Here is a 16,770-nt window from a genome sequence, read left to right as displayed (position 1 = left end):
GACTGGTCCAGGCGGCAGTGAGCCCACACACTGGACCAGACTTCCTCTTCTTCTGTCCCACAGAGCCGTCTCAGAGAGGTTCTCCTCATCCTCATCCTCATCTTCATCCTCACTGTGAGCTTTAATCCGTTTGACGGGAGGATGGGAGAGTCCTGCTGACACCACGGAGAGATACACGCTGAGACCGAGTATGGCCGTGGACGGTAGGACCCTCTGTTATTGTCATTATACAAAGCTCCACACAAAGCTGCTGAGTATCATCTCAACTAATATATAATATACACTCTGATTTAAGCACTTGTAGTGGTCGCTTCTCTTTAATATTACAATAGCATCGTGAATGTAAACTTATTAGAGTTGTTCATTTATTATAAATGTAAAAGTAGTACAAAACTATTGATTTGAATTATTTTACAGAATTATTAATCTTATTATTATTATTATTATTATTATTATTATTATTATTATTGTCATTGCTAATTTTCCCTATTGTCTCTTCCATAGAGGAAATATTTTAACCAGTGTTTGTTTATTTGTTTATTTATTTGGTGATGTTTTAGCAGGATTACGTCAAAATTACGGTTTTTGACCAAATTTGAACCAAAGATACACTTTGTACCATGGAAGATTCCATTACATTTTGGAGGGTATCCGGTGCAAAATATCAATTCTGGATACAGTTTCATAAATAGTTAAATCCCCATCTCTAATCATTGGCAAAATTTCAAAAATGATCTTGAAAATTTGACTTAATATGTCAGGTTGGTTCGTCAACTATCCTACACACTTTCATCTGGATCGGCTTTGGATTTTGTATTTCATCGCAAGTTTTTGGCAAAAATGGGTGAAACAATATTTTTGTAAAGGGAAAAAAAAGACACAAAAATTAATTTGAAAGAAACACCTGCTGTTTTGCCATCACCATGACATTCTTCAAAAAAATATTTTTATCTTTGCATGAACTTTGCATAACAATTTAAAAAACAAAAAAAAAAAAAAACAATAAACTAGAACAGTCTACACAGCATGGCTACATTTTCTGGCCGCAATTGAGACCTTTTGGACATTGATTATGTTTCCTATGGTTGGAAAGACACGCTCATTTGAAAAAGGCTTGCATCAACCCCTTGTGGTATTGATTATTTATTTTGTGATGATTTAATATTGCTGTATCTTGTCGCATGATATATTGTCCTGTCCTTATACGCTAGCACTATTTCTTTCCACATTGTTTTAGGCTATTCTTAGCCCCAAGAGGAACGTTCAATGTGTTGTGTCAAAAATGCAAAATGTGTAGATGGTAAATTCAAGCTTCCATGTGTTGCTACCGTGTTCCAAAAACATCTGTTAGTTTGAGTGGAGTCCCTAAATTGGCCGTAAGTGTTTCCATACTAGCTGTACCCTTTAACAAGGTAGAATATAATCAAGTGAATTAATAACTTCTTTAAGTATAATGAATTATAATAACTAGTACAGTGCCCATAGTATGTAGGTATATATTTAGCACTGTAATGTAGGCTAGCATACATCTGCAGCCTGCTGAGAGAGAGTTAGAACTACAAATTAACTTTTTCTGTTGATTCTTGTTTTTAATTTTTTTTCTTCACTAATCAATCCATTTCTATTTGTGTAGCGCCATTTCATAATACGTGTTGTCGCAAGACACTTCTCAGAAAGTCAACATTGAGCTGTTCTAACGTATCCTGAGTTACCATGACTACCTGTCAACATCAGTTCTTGAAATTGTCCGCTCCCGTGGTGCGTGTAGGTGGGGCGTCCAAACAGATCCAACGTTGCACACCATTGAACCAAGTAGCAGCCATGTTGAAGGTCTCAGCTCTGTCCATCCCTGAACCGCAGAGATGTTTGAGCCACAGACACACAGACAGACAGAGATTCCTTGCTTTATAGATAAAGTTTAAGATGTAATATTTTTCATGTTTGTTTCATTGGAAATCTGAAAAACTGGCTTTGGGACGTTGCAGTTAGAGCTGCCGAGACTCAACATCAGATACTTCCTCATGGATTTTCCTTCTTTAACTGGCTACAATGTCTTCCCAGACTCGTTCTTTGGGAAGTCCATTCTTTCTCCTACTCAACCGTGCCACAGAGCACAACGTCTCATATGTAAACAGTGCAACTGACTGCCAGCTGTGGCTGCTTCTATGCACAGCAAAAGCTCATAATAACATAATAACAGCCTGAGACACATTAGGAGTTGTTTCAACAAACATCCTGGTTTTGTCCGTTGTAATAGATAAAAGTATATTAAAGAAAATGTAGAGAAAATCTAAATAAAAAGGAAATTGAAAGAATCATGTTGAGTCTAATGTAAACACTGCACCGGAAATCAGTGACTTGTCGTCACATCCGGCTGAAGATAGCTGCTTTCCATGGATTGTATTTCCAGGTGTAAAATCATTCAAAAAATGTGTATTTTTAAATTAAATGTGCACATATTTTGTTTCTTACCTCCGCCAAGGAAGTAATAATTTCACCAGCGTTTATTTATTTGTTTGTCTCAAAAGGATCAGTTTTAAATTTTTTTAAATATTAACCTCTCATCATTAGAGAAATTTCAAAAATTGATATTTCAGTTTGTAATTGACTGTTTTTATGAAATGTGACTCAGTTTTGTTGGTTCACAGAGTTTTATTCGGATTGTTTATTTTATCGTGATTAAAAAAAAAAACAAAAATAAAAATCGGGTGCCCTGCCCATACATTTGGACCTACTTTATTGTTATTAATGAGTATAGAAAGTTCCTACAAGCATTTAAAACGTGAATGATAATGGTATCATGATCAGGATCAATGATCCATTTAACTGCAAATATCTGGCAACATTCAACATATTTTGTGTTTATACATTTCCACTACAGTTACCCTTTAAGATGGGATACTCATGCTACATTTCACAGTTTAATTTTTTGTGAATATATCTATATTTATAGAGTTTTTAAATGCAGCTTATAATAATGCTGTGCCCAAGATGCTCCTTATTATATTTTGATCATTTGTATCATTGTTGTTCTGCCTCTTTCTTTTCCCTGCGCTTGGCTGCTTGGCGTTTGCTTCAGGCTCTCTTACTTAAGTGAAGTCTAATCTGAAGCTCTCCCTGCACACGGACAACAACGTGTGTGTGTGTGTGTGCGTGTGTGTGTGAGAGCAGCATAGTGCCAAGAGCGTTTTCTAACTGTGCTGTCTACTGAAGCAGGTTAGTGATTCCTTAGCATGAATGCTTGAAGGAGGCTCAGTCAGATATGAAATATGAATAAACGTCTCATGGAATCTTGGAGCATTTTTAATTGATTTATAGTTTACTTGAAACATCATTAATTTACCCCGAGCCCCCAGCATTAATGCTATCCTATCACAGCACTGTTGCACCTGAAACTTTAATGAGTGTTGGTTGCACTGTTTCACGCATGAGGTTTGATTGATTACGAGTTCAAGCAGAGAACCGAGATTTGACACTTTTTCACTGTTTGTCATTGTATTTATAAACTGATTTTTTTTAAAGTTAGCAAAATATAATTATCATGTTGACATATTTTGAATCCAATCAAGCAATCCAACAGTTTCACCGTAATACCCCCACCCGTGGCCATGTGCCGCTTTCAATTACTGTACATGTGGCTGATCAGTATGTAAGTTCTTCTTTTTGCCTCATCTTCATGTAAATTGGGGGGAGACATTAAATGTTTTCCCTCTTTACTGCCTGCTGCACAGTAACTCATTCCATTATGTTTCTTTCTTGGTTAGCAAGGGCAATTGGGTAAGATTTATTACTCGCTTTTTTAAATCAACCAGGGTATGTGGCTACATTGTCATATCTGAGATAAGCTGGCATATAATAGATGGCTATGTGCTGTGCATGTCAGTGTAGTTTGTGGCGGCAGAAAGCAAAGCATGGCATGGTTTCCATCCACGACCCATATTTACTGTATTTATCTCACCAATATTTGAGTTTATATTTTTATATTGCGTGTTATGGTAATGTATATAGTCGGGCTGCACGATTATGGCCAAAATAGTAATCACGATTATTTTTGATCAATACTGTAATCACGATTATAATCAAAACTATTTACTATCAAAAAATCTGTTTTTATTTTATTAATTTTAAACAAACAATATGTGTACTGTTCACAGTGCAATATGAAGCTTTAAATAAAAATTATTCTAAACAAATAAATTAAAAATTTACCAAAGGCTAATTTAATAAATACATTATTATAGTGTGCAGAGCCCAAATTTTAAATGTGAATATTGCCAAACATCAGGTTAATTTTATCGTGTCATCCAAAATTGTGATCACGATTAAATTTTTATTAATTGTGCAGCCCTAGTATATAGTGTGCTGTGTAGTATTATATATTTATATTTATTTTTCCAATTTTTTATTTAAGTGTGTGTGTGATATGTCATTCTTAATTGTTGTAGAGCACCTTAATTTCATTGTATATGTTGTGCAATGACAATAAAAAGCTTCTATTCTATTCTATACTCAGTGTAGACTGTAAAAGATTTGGGCCACTGATGCTATGGTGGCTTCTGTCAATCCAAAAATGGCTACACTTGCACACATTCAACAAAAAAAACCAAAAACAGACTTATATAATATCAATGATGGCACATAACTGACTTGTAGTGTAAAAAAATACAGCCTTTGTTTGTTTCAAGCTCCACATCTTCATCTATCTGAGGGAACTTCAGCTGACAGTCCACAGCAGGAGTGCTGATGGAGTCTATTTGCCATGCTGATAATGGAAATCGGAGTCGAAATGTGTATATGCTCCGTGTCGCTCAAATTCCATTTTTCTTTCTCCTAAAAATACTGCAAAACACATTTTGTGTAGACAGAATCATTATGTCAGAGATGTGAGACCCATTTTTTGTTTGTTTGTTTTGCTTTCAAAATGTAAGTCTTTTGTATTTGTATATGGCGTGTTGAGTTTTTTAATCTCATGTGCATTGATTACTTTTTCCTCAAACGTGTCATATTTAATCAACACACTCATTTAGTCTGATGTGGTCACATAACTGGGTGCTTACTCATCTGTAAAATAATTTGATCTTTCCACTTTCGACAGGGTCACAGTCAGTGTGCAATAGCACGAATGTGTTGTGGTGACCATGTTTATGTTTGTGAATGTGAACATGCAGATAAAGCAGAGGAGGAGGAGGCAGGGCCACAGTTGGTGGGACGATGGGGGAGGAGAAGTGTGAGCTCCGACAAATACCCCTTTTGTTGTTTTCCTGGCGTGCTACATTGCCTGCAATAGGCTACATCCATTTGGTGTTGGAGCCAAATGGGTTTTTGGGGGTTTGAGCTAAAGGAATAGTAATGGTGGATTGACCAGTCCTGGCTGCAGTGACTCAGTGGGCCCTTAGACAGGAAATGTATGTGTAATGGCGCCAGCAGGAGGTTACATTCTCCCTCCTGTCCATCATTGTGCCGCTTCTTCACAGCAGGGAGTTTGATGTGGCTCAATATAAAATGCATGGAGAATTCTAGTGGTCTCTCTTTTTTGTCATCCGTCATCAACGCTCTGATCCACCACTGCTTTGCAGCTGCACCTGGTCTGATCCACTGGATTCTTGGCAGAGAGTAGAGTAACGATTTTAATCGATTTATCGAATTTGTAGATAAAAACAAGTTTTATTTTGCAAATTCGAGTTTAAAAAAAAAAGACGTTTTTTTTTTTTTTTGTTTTGGGGTTTTTTTCCCACCACAGTGTTTTCAGACTTTTTCGCGTTCCGTCCTTGTGGGTTACCGTAGCGCGATGTGAGCCAGCCCCCTCTTTGTTTACCCTTTGAGTATGCTATATGTGTGCCACAGGCATGTTTAATTTTTTATTTGCACTACGCTGAGATGTTAAGGGAAGAGTTTATTTTTTTTATTATTTCTAATAAAATATATAAGCTACTGTGAAGTTGCTGTTGCACTTTTGCCTAAACCTGGGTTGAAGCTTGAAAATGCAGAGCCTCATTTACTTTTTATTTTGGGATTGTTCTATGCATTTTAACTCTTGAGGACAGTCACAGCAATAAAGTTGCACTTTTAACAAAATATCTGATGTCTGCAGTCATTTTTAAATGCATAAAAAAAAAAAAAAAAAATCAAATCGAAATTCGAATTTTTCGTTAGAAAATCAGACATTTTTTTCTTAGGCAAAATTGCCCTGCCCTAGTGTGAACAGTGGAAATAGGCAAAAGGGGGATGACTTTAATTTGATTAAGTGTAAGTAAGGCTGCACGACTTTAGCGCAAAACAAAATCTCAATTTTTTTAACTTTAAAAACTTGATTTTTGATTCCGAATTTGATTTATTTATTTATTTTTTTATTTTAAAAAAACAAACAAAAAAAAAACAACCTGCCCTACCAAAAATTAATCACTCAGCATTTTTAAAAAGAGAACCTTGAATTAGAAAAAAAAATCACACAAAATTCACATTTAAAAAAGAAGAGGTCATAGCAGGGGTCTATCACATTAAACATGTGCAATAAACTATTCTTGTTTTCTTTCAGTTCAAATCAGGTATTCATTGATGTAATTGCTAAAATATCTTAAATAATAGGCATTTCAATGCAAACCATACTCAAATACTGTAATTTCATTCATTTAATTTAATTGACTTATTTAGCACACATTAAAGAAAAAAACAACATTAAAGGTGCAAGGAGGGAACAAAGCCCAAAGGGCTTGTATAAGAGTTCCACCCCTTTCAATAAACACATACAATTTAAAATAAAGGCCAACAAATAAACACTTATAAAATCAGGAGACAAAATGCTAAATTAATCTTTGATATATGAGGAAAAATAATATATATAAACTGTGCACAAAAATCAATATCAAAAGACAGTGGAAATATTGAACAAACTATTTATTGAAGAATCACAAAAGAAATACAAAATCAAAACATATATACATACACTCGTATACACATGCAAATACAAACATGCATATTACATGTGGATTTTGTAATCATAGTGAAAAGGCATAGAGATGGCATGAAGTAATTAGACGTAATGTAGGAGGACTTATAAATGGATTAGATGTTTGTTTAACTGCCTTTTAAAGAGTGGGTAGGAGAATATGGATCTTATTGGGGGATATACGCTCAATTATTCCAAAGCAGAGGAGCCTCTATGGGACACGTTATATTAATGATGTAATGTACAGGCAAAAGATATAAATAGAATAGTTGTTGTCATTACTGTGTCTTGTACGGTATGATAAAACATTTGTTTGTCACTTGTCAGCCTTTGTGTGACAACTTTGAACGAGACATTTGAAACACAATCCAAGGAGGAAAAAAAAAACCTCAAATACCAACAAATTTACATTAATAATCATCCATGGTTTGTTTTATTCAGAGCTAGCTTGATTACTGACTGATTGTTGTAAGTTTTGTATTTTATGTTAATTATTCTTTCAGCTATTTGCTATATTAACAATTACACTGATTACAATAAACAACTCTTGTTTTCAAAGAGAGGTAAACAGCATATTTTTGTGGAATTAAACCATGGGCAGAACTATTTCACTAGTGTTAAAGGTCCAGTATTATGCTATTTTTCACCCATCTGCATTGGTTCTAAGTACCCCAACAACATAGTATTTGAGGTTTATTTTCAGATTTCAGATCATGTCAAAGGCGATACGAGGTGATATAATGGATTGTGAGCGGTCACACTGGGGTTAGGATTACTATATACTGGATAATCTATATAATGAACATAAATATTTTATATAAATATAAAGGGACTAGTGGTTAAGAGAGAGGACTTGTAATATAATTAATATATATTAGATGTGTGTGTATATAATCTATATTAAACTGCAGTGTTTGTTTTAGCTGTGAGGTAGTTTGAGAGGGAGGAGCTGACATTCTCACATTATTTTCCTCGTTCGCGACGTCACAACGTAAGAAAAATCCGACCCGCCCGTTTGGAGCTGACTTATTACAGAATTTGGAATAACAACGGAGGAGGGAAAGATAACTATTTAAACTGTGGCCCTCTGAATGAGGCTAAAGGGATATATATCACTGTAGTAGCAAAACCATTATAAAGTGAATTTTTCATAATACTGCCCCTTTAAGACTGGAATCTGATCGTATTCTTCAGGTGATTGACAGGTGAAGTGTGATTAGTGTGAATTTGGAAAACCCAGCAAACTTCTTTCAAGTGGTTTTCTGACACAAGTCAAAGGAAACTACTTGGATACATCATCCTGAGTAAAGTATCTGACTCTAAAATATGTGTTCTCCTGATGAATAGAAAACCAATGACGGTTTGTTTGCACATGTAGAGGTAAAGGACTTTATCGTTTGATGTTATATAGGGTCTGAATATTTGTCCCAGCAAAATCTGCCACGTTAAGTGTATTTAAGGACTTGAAATGAACTCTGTTAATGTGTGTGCATAAGTAGGTTTGAATGGGTAACATTGTGAGGAAAAAAGGCATTTTTTGTTCCCACACAAGTGAGCACGGTCAAAGAGCATTTGGCAGTTGATGCTAATGCACAACTTGTAATGAGTTGTTGATTTTATTGATTTGACCTCTTGCACTAACTGTTTCAACCCATGACCCAGTGCATAGGACTTGAATTTACACACAGTCATTAAGTTTGGAAGCATCCGTGATCTCGCCGGCCTGCAAAATATTGAAGAGTCTGTGATGAAGCCTTCAATGTTAATTAGCAATAGCAGTCATTGTTACTGACAGAAAAGCAGAAATTACAGCCAGAAAATGTCAAAATGTTAATATTGTTGCAAAAAACATGTTCAAATGTTAAATCTGGGCTGTGTAGACTGTTATAGTTTGATGTAATAAAATAGAAAATAAAAATGTTATGCCAAGTTCTTGCAGAGATACGATTTTAAAAAAAATTATTATTTTTTTTTGTCATGATTTAGTTTCAATTTAAGACTGGCATGAATTGTCAGTCCATTCTATTGATAGAGTGCCACTTTTTGCACTTAAAATAGGAAAATTATGTTATTGTTTATTTTTATATTAAATATTCACCTGAGTTGAAAAGGTTATACACAGAGTATATTTAGGTATGCCCAGTTTTAAATAAAACTATTTCAAATATTGTTTTGTGTTTTCCTTTTAAAAATATCGTCTCGTGACCCCAGTGTCGTATCTTCTTGTCTCGTGAACATTGTCTATGGTTCCACCTCTAGTATAGAAACCACTGCAACACCAATCAACATTTAATGAAGTTGGGTTTTTTATTCATAGTCTACTAAAAATACGTTGTTTCTCCTTTTTGTGACATGCATATCCCGTGCCTTCCCTCGGCTGAAATACGGACCAATGTTAAAAACTAGCTTTTTAAATCCTCTTTAGTCCTCTTCACCTCCCCCCCACCCACCGTCTTGCTTTCCTCACACGCTTCTTTTTCCTTCCTCCTTCTGAATTAGTGTGTTCACAAGCCCATATCCAATTTCTCCCCTTTAATTAGCCATCTTCACACAAAGACAGGAGCTGAAAGGGTGTAGGGGTGAAAGAAAATACAAGAGATGTAGTTTTTCTTAAGAATAGCTCTAATTACTCATTATTTGGTGCAGTTGTATAGCTTAACTTTGAAACAGTGTTTATTGATTGTGTTAATGCATTAAAGCTTATTCAAGACCTCCTTCTCTAATTTAGCGTTTCTTACATAAAAGTCAATCATTTTAGCAAAGTATTGTTTTCTTTTTATCTTTTTATCCTGCAATAGGTGTTATAATGACTCAGGATATTGTGTGCTATAGTAACATGCTGATTGACATCACCCACAATTGGTTTCTACCATCACATCACAGCTTTGTTTTGATTCAAGCCGATCTTCCTCTAAAGTCTTAACATCCTCTTCCTCGTCCATGGCCAGATGTCTTTCAGGCTGCCGTCTCAAGGACACCAGTCAGCCCTTTCCTTCATTTGCTACGCTGCCCGTTAGAGTTTGCTAAACAAACATCCTAATTAACCGTGGCCCCGTGCAATAGGGTGAGCTCAGAGCTTTTCACTCATTGTTAATAGGTTGGCCTCCTCTTCCCAGTGAAAGCTCTGGGTCAGCAAAGCACGTGGTGCAGATAGTCCATTAAACAAAATGGCTAATGGCCACATCAACAGCATAACAGGGTATGCATTTTTACACGTTAGAGAGCACAAGTCACGTCCATCCACTTGAAAATCATTTGAATTACTGCTATCAGTCTAATTGCATGGTATGGGGCAAGATTCATTGGCATCTGCTCTGCTAGAATAGAATTAATTTACCCTCGTGTTCAAACCTGAGAAGCATTCAGAGAGACAGTCAGAGGTTTGGGTTTTAAGTGAACAGAAATGAATCAACAAGAACATCAATAGGAAAACAAGCACTCATTGAGGTTTTCTCAGCATTTTATTCATTCGTTTTTATCTATTGTCCCTCCTCACTTTGGCATGGCGCATGGCTCACCATGTTTCTTCTTTTGTTATGATACGTAAGACATTTATCAGAGTCAAAACATTAGCTGTCGCACATCAAGAGATAAGAGATCAAGACTCTCGCACATTTTATGAAAGTAAGGCAGAAATTCAAACGTTTATATCTAACGTTAGTCCTTAATCAGAAGGCATTTACATTTAAAAATCTGTTATTGTAGTTTGTTAAAATGACTTTGTATTTGCTAAGTAATTTTTTGGATTTTTGTACTTGCTCTCAAACAGTCTTTAGTGATAATCTGACTCCAGGAGGTTGTTTATATCTGAATTGTCTCATCGCTTACGTAACGCTTGTGTTGTTGTTAGATTTATATTTAGTCGAACCAGATGTTTTGAAACTCTTTGTTCCAGAAAATAGGCCTTAAAAAAAGTAGACCTGAGAAAGGATATATTTCATAATCAGGATTATTTAGGGTTAAGGATAGTATAATAATAGTATGTCTTAAAGAAACGATAGATTAATAATATTTTACAATAAAGCTAGGGTAGGCGATTTTCTCCAGATACACTTTTTAAGTTTTTGGTTGAAATTCTCTTTATCACCTGACAGAAATTAAGATCTTATGTGCTCTGAAAAAGGAACTAAGAAAATCTGTCAACTGTAGCAGCTGTATACCTGTAATAACTTTAACCAATGAAACCATTTTTTTAACCAATCAGGTCTTTCTGCCTCCCTGCTCGTTCTCGACCCCTCGTATGCACAAGCTCACACTGAAAGCGCGTCACCGCTGACACAGTTAAAACAGAGTTTTTGGTCACGTTTTTTTAACATATATAATGGTAAAGTTTATTGTTTACTTACTGCTGAATGAGACATCAGACAACGTAGTAGTTTTAATGGAACTGATGAGCTGAGGTCTGCTTCTGAGTGAGACGGAGCACAGGGGGGAGGGGTAAAGGCGGAGCCATCAGCGAGGCTACACAAAATCATGCTAGCTTTTGAAAATCGCCTACCCTACCTTTAACACATCATTGAAGACTTTTGGTTTGTTTTACATTTAAATGAAGAAATCCACTTATTAAATGTATCTTCAATAAATAGATTCTTTGGTGTTTTTGTCACAAACAGGCTCAGCTTTTGTTTCATCTTAGTTTTTCTCCATACTTGTGTTTGTATCCCACCGTCTTTCACACACTTATTCTGCCCAGTTCTCAATGGGAAGAATTCTGAAGTTTCTGTGACTACAAATATTTGCTAAATATTTGGTCTCCCCTTGCTGTCAGACGGCTTCTTGAAAGAGCAATGAATTTACCATGTCAATGGGCAGCCAAGTGTCAGTGTTTGGTCTGTTTGGTATGCAGCTCATTGCTCTGTTGCTCTATTTAACCCCTCGATGACATTCTTTACACACATTAACATGTATCTGCTGAATATTATTCCCCTCACACCACACTGTCTACTATATATACTTTCTACAAAAATCATGCCCGTTCTCCCGTCATCTAATCACGATTCATCAGTATCTCCATGGAATTGCATTTAAAAAAGTCCTTCCACGGTAACATCAAACCCACATTTCTTTGCTTGTTCATTGAACGTGTGACATTTTCACTTCACAAACTTCTCCCTGTTCCCCTCCCACACGCACTGAGCCCAAGGGAAGTGCTGGCTGATGTAAAAGCCATATGGCACCATCAGAAAGATCCTCACGTCAGAGGAAAATGCACATTACAGAGATTTACAGCTTACCCCACTACAAGGATATATATTTATATAGAGTATATGTGAGTACTTTAATCTGACATGCAGGCTTTTATGTGAACGTACATGCACTCTGATTTTCTTGTCATTTTTTCTTGTAGTCACAACATGAAATGTAATCTTAGTCTTATAATGTAAGCCTTTGACCTGATTTTGTTAAAACCAAAAAAACAAATGTTTATTGTTGATTGGGATCCCCATTAGCTTCCACCATAGTGGTTGCTGGTCTTTCTGGGGTCCCTAATTAAAAGCAGCAAATTATTTACAATAAATATACAATAGCAAAAAACAGAATAGAATACAACAATACATGTCTCGATGTCACATATACAACTGGGTTTTTAGTTTTTTCTTATATACATGCAAATTTGTTGAGTTTCTCAGTTTTTTAGGCAGTTTATTCCATATTTGAGATGATCTAAATAAAAGAGACTTTTGTAGTAAATTAGCATTAAAGGTTTTTAATTGATTAGGATTGTTTTGGCATTAATATTGGACAAGAGGTAGCTGGTTGTGATTGTCTGTATTGGTTAAAGAGGCTTTAAGGTTAACAAATGATACAAATAAACCCCAGTTAGTCAGATTTAGACAAACTAGAGTAAGTTTCCCTGGATATTTATCTTTGTTTAGGACGGTAGATGTGCTGATACCACAGACTGTGAGCACTATTGGGGCAAACTCTAAACTTGGTTTACTTGCAGGCTGTTAATACAAATAAACTATTCAGCAAACCATGTTAACCAGAGAGGGCTCTAACAACTGTGTTCAGGTCTACCTCTCAGTGTGGTAAAATGTGTGATAGACTTGCACGAATGTTTCTGTATCATGTCTGTAAGCGTGCATTCTCTCCGTTTCCATTACCCTTGGAAATGTGCAAAATCTAAATATCACAATAAAAACTGGTAATGGAAACAACTGAGTTTTGCAGTCAAATATCGCAAAAAAGTTTTATTCTTCCATGAGGAGGTATTTTAGACGTTTAGATATTGAAATGTATTGAAAATTTATTGAAAAGCATTATTGAAACAATTTTCCTGCAAACACACGTCACACAGAACATGACGTACCTGGTCACATGACCACGTCTCTCAGAGAAAACATGGCACGGTACTTGTAGACCAAAGCGGAGACCAAGACATTTTTTAGCATTATACTTTAGAATTATTAGTGCCACATTAGATGTGAAACAACAAAGTAATACGGAGTGTTATAAGGAGGTTTAGAGCGTTCATCTTCCGCTGGATGAGATTTTACGTGAGTTACGAAACTCTTGCCCAACGCAATCTTCAATGGAAACGCGTTCAAAGTGCAGTTCTACTTTGTCGACATTTAGAAATACCACTTTTATTTTGCAAAAATCTGTTGTGGAAACCCAGCTTCTGTTACAGCCCAAAAACGAACAACTGTGTGATGTCGTCATGGCACTTTGACTTTTTAAAATATAATGTTTAAGGAAAGCAAACACATTGAAGGAGGCATTCCGTGGATGTTCTTTCTGACTTTGTATATGAATGTGATGACGTATGTTACAAAACATCTAACAACAGTGAGGCAGTCGAGGTTACAGATCCATCAGTCAGATGTAGTGAGGACCGGGTTACATCCTGTCATTCCAGCGTTTTGCTCTCGCCCTACATATCAGGTTAGTCGTGTTCTGTGGGCTTCGGGTCACGCTCGCACTCAAACGCTGACACACATAAACTGACACAGACAGACCTTAAAGCTCTCAAGAGAGAAAAGAAAAGACAGGTTGCAGTGTGAGTGATAGAATAGAAATAGCTTGAGATGTCAACAGTGATGGACTTGAGAATGACTTTATTAGCAGAATGCTAAATAATGAATGCTTACTAAAGCTTTTCTTTACTCTTTTATACATGGTTCACTGCTAGTCACTGAGGCGACATGAGCAAATATAGTAGCTAAGTTATTGATTTATATGTTAGTAAAAGAAGAAGCAAGTAAAGTGGGTCAATAGTGCCCATTGTTAAAATGATGTCTGGTGTGTTTATTGTGCATGAATGTGTTGCTGAGTGTTTAGAGGTGCAGAGAAAAGAGTGGGTGCTAAAGCTTATCTGGCAACGTTCAAAAAGAATGACACATACAAGGTTGCGTGTGAGAATGCTAAAATGGATGATTGATAGTACAAAACTAAAAAAGCCACATTCAGCTGTGTTACCTGAGAGACACAGCCTTGTCAAGCTAGTGACTAAGATTGTGCATGTGCACGTTGTGTGTAAAGCACATAATAAGCACGTCAATCTGACTGAAAGCTCTGAGAAAAGTGGCAGTGTGGGAGTGAAGCTGATAACTTGGCAATTGGATGGGAAGAGTCAGACCCCTAATCAGCTCAGCGTGGTGCTAACAGACTAACAGCGACAGGGACAGGACACTTAGACGAAGACGATGCGAGCGCAACCAGGTGTAGGATCATTTGTCTTTGCCTGAAACAGGCCAGCATTTGAAAGCTGTCCATTAAGCATCACTGCCTGTCAAAGAAGCGTCATTTTACAGGTTTGTGTGATTTCGCTGGTAGTGAGGATTTTTTTTCTCTTGTATTTATACAGTTTTCAAAGTATGTTCCTGCCAATCATTGTTTTTTATTGTCTGTCTAGAAAAACTTCAATTTAGGGCTTGGTAATTTAGACCAAAATGTTGATATATTTTGATTCAAATGGAGACAAACCATATAAATCTTTTGTTTTGCTTTGTTTCCTTAATAAATTCTTAATGGAAAGCACTGGAAAGACTCCTAAAACTACTATTTTAACGCAAAATAAACTTTAAAATAAAGTTATATCATTATAGAAGGTATTGCCAGTTTCTATTTTGCGTACAATATAACTCTTGATATGTCGCATATCTGTCATTTTATTACCTCGATTACTTCAAACACATTATTAGCACACTTTGTCTCTTACTAATGTCCTCGCTCTTTGTTGTTGACCGTCCTTTGTCATCAGCTCTGCCTTCAACCAGCCCATGTTGTTCATGTTCTCCACCTTCTTTTATCCAGTAACTTTTCTCTATTTAGGAATTAGCCTGATGCAGATAACTAACAAACTCTCACAATAGTCATTTATTCTTTATTTTCTGCAACACATCAGCTAGTGATGCGACCTGGACACATGACCAGAGTCATAGAGTCGAAAATCATATACTCTCACCCAGGTGACCCAGCCGGACTTGATCTGGTCCCAGCTTGTGTCCAGGTAGACTACTTCACCCACGGTTCCCCTTGCCTAGTCCACTATCAACTTGAAGCTACTTCTGCTGCCTCAGTGACTTCCTTGATGCCCCTTCGCTTACTGGCCCCTGTGATGCCCAGCATGTTGTAGGCCTTGCAGAGAGATTGGCCTGCCAACCCCCTGCATCCCACCCCTATGAGCTCACAGCCCATTGGCCGCCCGTTTCTCCGGCACTCCTCCACAAAATCCACCGTCTATAGACGTCAGTGGCACTCAATGAGTTAAGCATCTTAAAATGCAATTTAAAGATTATTACTTACCTACCTAACCGTGTGTATTGTTGGACACAAACATGAAAACAACGGTTTCAAAACGTGCGTTTTATTCTTCAATATGAACATATGCAACATGCAAAGTATAAAAGTTTATCAAGCTATAGACTTCAAACATGACATCATGTCTGTGCTCCACTGGTAGCCTCCAGAGCATATGGGGCCTTTTTTTAATGTTCGGTTTATGTTTGGTACAGAAACGAGGCAGAGTAGCAATAATATCAGAAAACACACACCTTTTATCTGTTTGGCGATGCTTCACACTTGGTGCAGCCATGAAAGGAAATAATAAAACACTGGCTTTTTTTGCCTGTCTCGGTTCTCTCTTTGACTCAATCCGTCAACTCTCGCATCGCTCTGCAAAAAGTTGAAACATGGCGGTGTTGGCTGGAAAAGGCAATGCCCGGGGGAGAGGTTTGGAGCAGACTAATCACAGCCCTTACGGACCACTCAGGATTATTGGGAGGTGCATGTAATGTTAAGGTGTAGGGGTCTGACTTGATGCAGAGAGTAACGTGTAGCATATATCAGGCTTAAGCTCCAGGAGAACTATTTTTTAAAGGCTTTTGAGATTGCAAAGCTGTAGTGACAACAGCTTCTAAGAATTTTAGTTGCTTTCCCAGGTCAATTCTCAACTTCCAGTCTTGTGCTGTTGTTAACTGGCCTGAGGAGGTGGTCTTGGCAGCCGATTACGTCTTTTCCACAGCCCAGATGAAAGTGAGGCTGTATTTCATGTGGCAGAGGCACTAATCCCACTTCTTTACATCATTCTCTCCATGCCAGACTCTTCTGTGTTCAATAACAATTGTGTTACATGTGCATGTTTGTACATTTTATTTATGGTTTCTTTTGCTGTTTTCCACTGCTTTCAGAATTTACACAAGGGTAGTGTGTAATGACACGGGAAGAGTACGAAGGGGAAGTAGTTGTGGTTAAAGGACACTCAATAAAGTACTGAGCCATGATTGTGAGAGTGCACTACATTGATTTAGAGACCACGTGTGACGAAGTGTAGCTCAATAGGAGGCAGATGAGTGCATGACCACCAGCATTTACTCAAA

General features: G+C 36.8%; 1 protein-coding gene across 1 annotated transcript in view; it reads left to right on the top strand.

Moving 5' to 3' along the window:
• Nucleotides 1–16,770, top strand: part of samd10b (sterile alpha motif domain containing 10b) — a 61,883-nt gene continuing 45,113 nt past the window's right edge. The window contains exon 1 of the mRNA XM_028453466.1: nucleotides 1–203. Coding sequence (XP_028309267.1) covers nucleotides 191–203 — 13 coding nt within the window. The 5' untranslated portion in view covers nucleotides 1–190. The remainder of the gene's footprint in view (nucleotides 204–16,770) is intronic.

Source organism: Gouania willdenowi, chromosome 7 (genome assembly GCF_900634775.1).
Source record: "Gouania willdenowi chromosome 7, fGouWil2.1, whole genome shotgun sequence".
Lineage (NCBI taxonomy): Eukaryota > Metazoa > Chordata > Actinopteri > Blenniiformes > Gobiesocidae > Gouania > Gouania willdenowi.
Note: the sequence above shows the minus strand (reverse complement) of the source record. Positions and strands in the feature narration are given on the sequence as shown.